At 47.6% G+C, this 9,596-nt stretch overlaps 1 protein-coding gene across 2 annotated transcripts in view; it reads left to right on the forward strand.

The window, feature by feature from the left end:
* The first annotated feature begins 213 nt into the window (after window positions 1–213).
* Window positions 214–9,596, forward strand: part of TNIK (TRAF2 and NCK interacting kinase) — a 533,511-nt gene continuing 524,128 nt past the window's right edge. Inside the window, exon 1 of one of the 2 annotated variants that reach the window (XM_006890356.1) lies at window positions 214–606. In XM_006890356.1, coding sequence (XP_006890418.1) covers window positions 550–606 — 57 coding nt within the window. In that variant the 5' untranslated portion in view covers window positions 214–549. The remainder of the gene's footprint in view (window positions 607–9,596) is intronic. The other variant, XM_006890357.1, reaches the window with a different exon arrangement.

Raw genomic sequence — 9,596 nt, forward strand, 5'->3', positions numbered from 1 at the left:
GCTGGGGCGTCAAGGGCGCAGGCTCCGCCCCGTGGCCGCTGGTTCAGATGGACGGGTCCGGAAGCGCGGCCTGGCTTCTGCCGGAGACCACGCCTCCTTCGCCTCTTTTTCTTTTCCTCCCTCTGCCTTTACTCCTCCCAGGAAGCGGTGATAGACAGTTATGTGTGGCTCTCCACCCCCACCCCCAGCTGAGTGGAGGAGTCGATGTGTCTCATTCTAACAGCCCCGGCAGCCGCCATCCACGCACCAGCCAAGCAGCATGTCCCATTTAAATCCACCCACGCAGCCCCTGCGCCCTTAGCCGAGCGGGGCGCGCAGCCCACACGCACCGCGGCTCCGGGGCTGGAGGTCCGCGCCGGGGGAGCACCCAGACCCAGGCGGACAGCCGCGCCGAGGACCGGGCACCCGGGAGGGGGGCGCGCGAGGCTGGGCCCGGGGGCCTCCGGCGCGACACCCGCATGAAGACGCCCGCGACATAGACCCAGGGGGCACTTCCAAGGGAGACGCTTCCAGGTGGTTGTGGTCCAGTTCTCCGGCCAAGAAGTCGACATGGCGAGCGACTCTCCGGCGCGCAGCCTGGATGAAATCGATCTCTCGGCTCTGAGGGTGAGCGGACGTGTTGGGGGATGTCTTCCCCCAGGGGCTTTGGGGTCAGGGCGCACGGGCTGGGCGCGTGTCCCGGGGCTCGGGCCCGAGGCACCGGCGGGAGGACGCGGCTGGATACCCGTGGGGATCTGGGGTTTGCCCGGGCTGAGCCCCCGCGGCTGGGTCCGTGCAGTCGGTGCCCTGCTTGGCGGGGCCCGAGCTCCCCCGAGAGCGCGGCCGAGAGCGCGGGGAGCTTATGCCCGTGTATTGGAGACAGTGCAAGAGCCTTAGAATGAACGGCTCATCGGCGTGTGTGTGTGTGTGTGTGTGTGTGTGTGCGCGCGCCCGCACCTCCGGCGTTTGTCTCGTGCCAAGGCACCAGACCCGCCTGCCCCTTGCTGCAAAGAGCATCACAGCAGCATGAATAAAGCCACCAGCCCCTCGTAGTGGCCGGTTCCCTGCGAGGTGACATTGTGAATCTGCCGGTGCCCACGAAGCCGAGCCTGCTGCTTCCAGGGGACCGTGGCTGCCCTGCTGGTCTTGGGGCAGGGGGTGGCCATCGCCTCCCCTTCCCCCATGGGGCGCCCCCTAAAATGCCAGGCGGCCACTCACCTTTCTTGATGGTGTGAACTCAGCCCTGCCCGTGCTTTCTGACTTTGTGGATGTGACATTTTTCGGTTTGATGGCTGAGCTCAGGCAGGTGAAGGGGATGCGTTTTCTGCTCCCCCCCTTCACACCGGAACTCCCTGGAGAGAGAGTGTGTGTGTGTGTGTGTGTGTGTGTGTGTGTGTGTGTGTGTGCACGCGCGCGCGTGCGCGCGCGCGCGCTCTCCCCGGGTCTGGGGTCTGTGGCGGGGTCTTTGTGGAGCAACCCCCACCCTCCTGGCCTGCATTTACCTTCACGTGAAGCAGTTTCTTTGTATTGACGAAGACATCACCGGTATAGAATCCATTTTGCTGTTGCTGTTGTTTTGTGATCAGAATCCCAGGAATCCCAGCTAGCCTCGATGCCTCTCTCCCCCCCCAACCCCCAATCCGAACACACTCCCAAGGGGCGGGGGGCAGAGCTTTCTTGCCATTTTAATGAGATGCTGCCCGCTGGGAAGGGGATGAGGGGTGAGGGTGGCGGCAGCAGGGGGTCTGAGGGCACCAATTTTAAGATGACTTCTCCTGAAGCTTCTCTGGGGGAAAAAAATCCTAGCAACCGCACAGGTTTGATAGAGGCAGAGCCTGTGAGACTGAATTGATGGTGGTTCGCAACAGCAGACAGGCAGGATTGAAGTTCACACGCCCTCCCGAGGAATACATTGTTAGGCTGAACCAAAATCTTGGGGCCATTTACCGGAGTCTTTTAAGCCCTTCTCCTAACGTTGCCTCTCTCCTCCCTCGATATTTCAAAGAGCGACTGCTGTTGTCAAAGCTGCCTGTTTTCTTCTGCCTCCTTTCATCTTCTTTCTCTTCTCCTTTTTTCCAATCTTCATAAACACACGTTAAGGAGATGAGGTTTTGGCTGGGCAGTCCAGATAAAGGAGGAACAGAGATGCCATTTGAAACAGCTTGTTCCAATAGTTGGCGAGCAATAGCCCATTCATGCGTTAATACAGTAAGCTGGCAGGAAATGCCACATGAAGAACCCTCAGCCCCTTGGACAACGGGGTGGGGGTGGGGGTGGTTGGCCAGAGGGTGGGCACCTTGACCAAGGCTCTGGCTTCCTGCTTGATGGACTGTGTTCGTTTGTCCTTCTTTCTGCACTGGGAGCAGTGGCCGGTGGGTTAATCAGGTAGATGCATGGCTGCCTTCAAGGAGGGGGAAAGGAAAGGGAGAGGTCGTCTGGACAGTGGGCAAGGCTCCTAGTGATTGCTCTAAGCCAGAATCAAGACATCAACAGCCACTCTTGTAAAGAAAGCAGCGTGTTGTGATTTTTCAAGTTAGGCAGGCTCCAATGGGCCACCAGTGTGCTGCTTCCCAGGGTGGGTTTTCCGAGACATAGAACACAGAGCCTGCAGGCATGTGGCAACCATGTGGGTTTACCCAGCTGGCCAGGAGAGAGCTGCCCATTAGGATGCTTGTGCTTATGAGATCTTTATTTTGAAAAGATGTCTTTCCACAATTTGCTACAATTACTCTTTGGGGCCTGGGCTGTCGATGGAGTGTTCTGTCTCTGTTTTCCTGCCTGCCTGAGAGTGTGGACACAGAGCAGTGGGGAGCAATGGCTAGCTGGCCCTGGGCGACTGGAAATCTGCTGGGTGGAGGACCAGAAGGCGGACATGAGAACAGTTGCATTCTGGAGGGCTCCGGTCAACGACAGATTTTGGTGGTGGTTGATTTTGCAAGCTGGGAGTGGGTTCAAAGGCCACACAGGTAATCTCCACAAATCAGAGGACAGATCAGTCTCTCTTCTGAAATTAAGAGAGGTGGGCTTATCTAGATGAGCAATCTCCTTTGTCGAGGAACCCTCAGAAAAGCTTTCACGTTGAGAACCTCCTGGGGGGATGCCTGACCCCTGGCAGTGCAGCCAAGGTCAGTGGCTTCTAGGGGAATTTGCTGAGGGCTTTGGGTCCCTTGCTGTTTCTGTAACTCTTTAATATACACAATCCATGCTTTTTTTTTTTTTTTTGTAAGCCTTGGGCTTAACACATTAAACCAGGTCTGTCTGAAGAGGCCTCTATATCCCTTCTCTCTTTAGGGGCTTATTGTTAGTAGCCAGTGATCCCAGGCTGGACCCAGTCTAAATTTTCCCCAAATAGTAACAGTGTATAATTTAAGCCCCCAGCAACCAGTGACAGTACTGACCATTTGAATTATGCAAGATATACATGGTTTTAAAGAGTGAGATGAAGTAGAATCTTCTGTGGTTAGAAAATAGATCATTTGAATCCAGTTTATTTGGTCCTCATTCTGAAGCTTGCAAAGATAAGCGAGGTCTTGGAGGTTTTGGTGGGGAGATGGTTAACTACCTTTAGAGCTGGGAGGGGATCCTGGAGAGCTTAGCCATGCCTTTTCCGATAAGGAGTAGCACACTGGAGCCCAGAGAAGCCCCTGGTCCAAGGTCACACAGCCATGGCAAAGGGGGGAGGCAAGGAGACATTTGGGAAGAGAATTTACGTTTCCTGACTCTTCATTCCGTGTTCTTTTCTTGAAGTCATTTTGTCTATGACTGTATCAGAAATCAATAATACATTTTCTGCCTGAGCACAAAAGACGGCAGAGAGAAATAATCTCTCCAGGGCTGTGAGGTTTTATTTATGGAGAAAATGAGAAAATGGCTTCATGCAAGTGAACTTGTAATACAAAGAACCCGGGAGCTTAAAGGTACCTTTGGAATCGATCTTGTCCAGCCCACCTTGATTTCCTCCTCTGCAGGCAAATGACTAACTGAATCCTCTAGAACAGATGGTTGTCCTGCACAAGTAAACTCCCTCAATAAACCTGTCTCCATCTAAACAGGTCCTGCAGGGTCAGTCTAGACATACACATTGTGTAGGTGCCTCTGCGTGTGAATGCTGTCCACGTTGCTGATTGTTAATGTGGATACATATATTATATGTAGTATTAGGAGTATAAACTCTATCCCTTTGGGTGTATGAAGATGTTATGTACATACATGAGTTACAGAGATCAGTTTACTCATTCAAACCCAGGCTTTGAGTCATTCTCTCTTGAAGACACCAGCAGTGAAATTTGCCACCAGGATGCTGTCTTACACAGGACATGAGCTCAGCCTAGGAGCTTTTTGGAGATTAGCATAATTCTGAACCTTGGCTGTCCTCAGCTTAGTCCACAAGGTGAGGCATCCAAGGCCATGACGTGAACACTGTGAACCTTCTCCTCCTTAGCATTTGCCAGCAATCACGCACACTTTTCTTACTGTCTGAAATCAGATAGCCCTGGTGTCTTTCCTCCCAACCCTCACTCCTCCTGAGCCTAGCCAATTCTGCCTTCATTGAAATACATATTTGAGAAGTGACCTTGTCTTGAAGGCTTGCATGTTTTTTGCCTGCTACACTTTTCATCACGCGATTTGACGACACATCCTAGCAGCAGTTCTTTTCATGTTTTTGTTATGATTTGGGTGGGCTTTTCATTGGTAGGGGCTAGGTCTTACTCATCTGTGAGTCCTTCATTGAAGGCCGCACGCGTGAATGAGTGAAGGAGTCAGTGCGTTGAAGGAGTTGAGTGTGCCCTTTCCCTGTCTCTATGAGTTATTAGTCTGTGACTGTGGGTACATCCTTCCACTTTTTAAAAAACTCACTGCCATCACGTCAAAACGGACTCGATTCTTCTAGCTGGTTTCCAAGGTTGTAAATTGTACAGTACGGATCGCCCATCTTTCTCTCACAGCTCCACTGGTGGATTCCAACTACTAGAGTTGCAGGATCTCTGGGTTAGCCTCGAAATGAACCCTGTGCACCTTCATTTAACTTTCGATTCCTTCCATAAAGGAGACGATCTTAACTGCTTGCTTGAGTCACAGGCTGACTTCAGAAAATGAATTAACATGTATGGCAAGGTTTAGAAAACTGTAAATCATTATACACATAACGTTATTACATGATTAAGTAGAATTTTCGTGAGAAACTTGATTCCACTAACATTTGTGTCTACTGGTTATACCATCATGTAAATTGGCCCCGTGAAAAAGATGCCTTGCTTTTTTTTTTTTTAATGATGCCCAAACCAGAACATTCTGCTTGATTAATTAGGTAGAAGGTCTGTGAAAAGGAGAAACCTTCCACAAGATGGGTTGACACAGTAGCAGCAGTAATGGACTCGGACGTAACAAGGATTGTGCCGGGCTGGACAGGGTTTTGTTCTGTTGTATGTAGAGTCACTGTGTGTTGGAACCAGGAGCTCAGGGTCCCTGGGCATTGAAACAGATGAAGTGCCCCATGAATTGCTGCAAGGATGGTGCTTCACACCCTGTGTTTACATGGCTTCCTTCATTCTAGTGTGACCTTCATGCAGAGAGTTCTCATTTCTACTCCAGAGGCACTGAATTAAAACCCAGGACTTAACAGAGAATCCTGTTAAAATGTGAATTCTGATTCAGTGTCTCTGGGTGCAAAGCAGTTCTCAGAGGGGGCTGAGCCGTTTCAAAGCCCTGGTTCAAACTCACCCAGCAGTTTAGAGGAGGACAAACCTGACCGTTTATTTTTGCAAAGTTACACCTTTGAAAATGCTTGCACACCCGTGTTTATCGTGGCTTTGTTCACAATAGCAAGGAGTTGGAAACAACCTAAGTGTCCATCAAAAAATGAGTGGATAGAGAAGCTCTAGAATACTACGCTGCATTGAGAAACAAGGAACTCATGCAGTATTATTCAGAATGGGTGACCCTGGAGGACATTAGGCTGAGTGAAATATCTCAGTCACAAAAGGACAAATAGTGCATAGTGCCACTGTTGTAAAACAGGCTGACATCGGAGTTGAGGGGAGACTGAGAAAGATGGGATAAATAAATGTATACTGCATTGAAACAGATGAAGGAGAGAACTGTTTACAAGGGATATGTGATTAGGTATTATTGTCATGACAGGAGTCCAGAATGAAGGCTACATAGTGGACTTGGGGGGAGGGATTGTATAACAATGAAATAATTTTTCGAATAGAAGAGTGAACTGGGGGAGGGAAGGGGTGGACAGGGAGAAAAGTGCAACAATGAATGACTGGAAATCCAAAGTCTCTAAATTGTCATTAAAATTAATAATAAAAAAAGAATATAACAATAAATTTTAAAAAAAAGAAAAGAAAATGCTGCAGCTCAGCTGTGTACATGGGAATCATCTGACACTCAGAGTCAGTATCTGTTCAGTGGCAACTGGCAACAAAAATTACAAACTTGTTTCTTTCCTTGATGGCCTTATTGATTCCCAACCTCCAGGAGCAGGGGCTGTGAGATAAAAAGGGAGCGCTCAGAGGAAGTGTTTTGGAGATTGTGGTTAGATGCCTGTGGAGCTGAGCATGACTCTTGGCGATCCTCTGAACCCCTATCCTGCCCTGTGCGTCCTCATCTTTTCTGACATACCTGAGCCCACGGCTGCAGTCCTGTGTCACTCCATCTCCTTGAGGGTCTGCATCTCTTTGCTGACCCCTTCAGCTTTCCAAGCAAGATGTTTTGAGACATGAGCATCTCAGATCAACGTCATTCATCAAACCTAACAAAACAAATCAGAAATGCTTTGTACCTGTTTATAGAGTAAACACAGAATACAAACCAAACAAATTGGTAATTCCTGTGCCTTTTCAAAGGTCTTTTTTGGGGGGGGGAGGGGGCATAAACGGAGATTATATAAAGTGAACTAATAGTTCACCAATATTTAAAACCTTATCAACAGAAGTCTCAAGAGACTTAAATAAATCTTTGAATATAATTAGTTTATTATCCCAATACACCAAATTAAATTTGGTGTTAAATGAAATTTTAGTAAATAAGTTGGACAAATTGGTAACAATATCTTAAGATGATAAGACCAGTTTTTTCACTAGTCACATTTGTTGTTCCTCCGAGATGTTTAGAAGGTGTTTTTCTTTGCTGTGACATTGCCTTGTAATAAAATGGGGCGTCCTGGTGGCTATCAGAACATCTGAGAAGTATACATGATCATTTTCAGCATTCATTACTAACTGAGTAATCGTAGTACCAGAATTAACATAAGTCATGATTTCTTGTTTGCTTAATTACTTGCTTGAGAGGCCATGAGATATTTTGTTGATGAAAGAATACTCAACACTTTTCCTTCTTGGAAATATCACTTTTCTCCTCCTTTGTCTGTCAAGCTCTTTGAAATCTTGTCATTTAGAACTTGGCTGGTTGGCCTCCCTTTTTCTCTGTAGTGTTTTCTGTCCCCCTTGTTTAGACAACATCCCTTCTTTCAATGACAGGGGTTCTGAGGTCCACCTAGCTTGGAGCCACAGTGCTTGAATCATGGCTACCGTGCCCAGCTGAGCCATGGATCCCCTGGTCTCTCATTCAGTGCTTCTGATGGCATTTGTGATAACTTGGGTCTGAAAGAGACCCGTGTGTATGAATTGGGTCCTTGCACCGTGAGGAAAGTAGGTCTGAGAATGGGCCTTACACTGGTGAACAGTGTGCGGAGACTTTCAAGAAAACCTCTGTGATATTTTTTGAATGAAATGCTAGTCTGCCCATATAAATATAAGTTTTCGCGTGGAGAGGGAAGGAGGACTGAAATAGAAATGTTGGATGATTTCTGTTTGTAATTTCTTCCATTCTGGTTGGAAGCTTCCTCCCTCCAGAGAAAGATGATTCTCAGTCCACCTCCTTTCACATGCCCATCTGTCTTCAGCTGTGTCAAGGGGAGGCCTGTGATTCTTTCAACACATTTTGCTTCACCCTAATCTTAATAATCTCTCTTTAATATTATATGGGTCACTTTATCTCCACACTTACCTGCAGCCACCATTGTTACCTCACCCTGGGCAGCACCTTTGACCAGCCCTGTGTCTTAAGTCCCTACCAATCTCCCCCCCCCCCTTGTCTTTTTTTTCTTATTTTTCTTTTTAAAAATTATTATTATTATGAATTTTAATGAAAATTTACAGAGACTTTGGATTTCCATTCATTCATTCATTCATTGTTGCACTTTTCTCCCTGCCCAACCTTCCCCTCTAGTTCGTTCTTCTCTTTGAAAAGTAAAAGAAAAGTTCTTTCATTGTTCATTGACTGTAGTCCCTCCCCCAAAGTCCACTCCAGTCTGTAGCCTTTGTTCTGGACTCCTGTCATGACAATAATACCTAATCATATATCCCTTTTAAACAGTTCTCTCCCTCATCTGTTTCAATGCAGTATACATAATTTATCCCATTTTTCTCAGTCTCCCCCCAACCCCAAGGTCAGTCCTGTTTTACAACAGTGGCAGCCCCAACCCCAAGGTCAGTCCTGTTTTACAACAGTGGCACCATGCAGTATTTGTCCTTTTGTGCCTGATATATTTCACTCAGCAAAATGTCTTATATTTGCTCACAAATGTCTTATATTTCACTCACAAATGCCTTCTACTGCTCACATCCATCTCTCCAATAATTTCAACCCAATTATTTCTGATTCCAGATCTTCTCGAACTAAACCTTAGCATCATGTCAAGCCCGGCTATAGTTCATTGGGGTTTCCACCCTTGTTTTGCAGTTACAGTGACTTGACTTCCACAGACTTACTTTCTTGTCAGAAGGAACCACTTGCTTTTCTCGTGGATGCTTCTTAGAGGGTTTGCTGTCTAACTACCCTTGACCGTGTCTACAGCCCTAGCGCCACGCATGCAAATACCACCCTTTCCAAGGAATTAATTCTGATTTCTGTGAAATAAAATTAACCCTTCCACTTACACACTGTCTCTCAGATCTCTCTTCCCATCACTCCTTCAGCATTAAGAACTTTCTGTCTTGGGTGGCATTCACCATGAGACCATGAACTTGGTGAAGTCAGTGTGTATATTTCATTGGCTTAGGCATCATCCAGCAGTTTCTGTTATACACACAGTAGGTGACTGGTAAGTTTATACTGTTGTGAACTAAATGTACAGTGCGAAGGGTGCCTGATGGTGGTGTTGCAGAGAGAGGATGTAGGAACTACAGAAGGGTGGCAACCATCGCACACCTTGAAGGGGTGTTTATTATGCTATAGCCGAGTAAGGACACATTGCATGGTTCCAAATTGGGAAGGGTATCCATCCGCCAGGGATGCATCCTATCTCCACACCTTTTCAGTCTATAGCAGAACAGGGAGGCTGGGCTGTACTAAGAGGAATGTGGCATCAGGATTGGAGAAAGACTCATCAACAACTTGCGTTATGCAGATGACACAACTCTGCTCGCTGAAACTGAGGAGGACCTGAAGCACTCGCTGCAGAAGGTCAAGCACTGCAGCGTTCAATACAGATCGAAGCTCAACATCAAGAAAATAAAGATTCTCTCCACTGGGCCATTTGGCAGCATCATGATGGATGGTGAAGAGATTGAGATTGTTCACAGCTTTAGTTTGCTTGGCTCCACAAT

The sequence above is a fragment of the Elephantulus edwardii genome, unplaced genomic scaffold (genome assembly GCF_000299155.1).
Source record: "Elephantulus edwardii isolate Elephantulus edwardi_28Jun2011 unplaced genomic scaffold, EleEdw1.0 scaffold00088, whole genome shotgun sequence".
Lineage (NCBI taxonomy): Eukaryota > Metazoa > Chordata > Mammalia > Macroscelidea > Macroscelididae > Elephantulus > Elephantulus edwardii.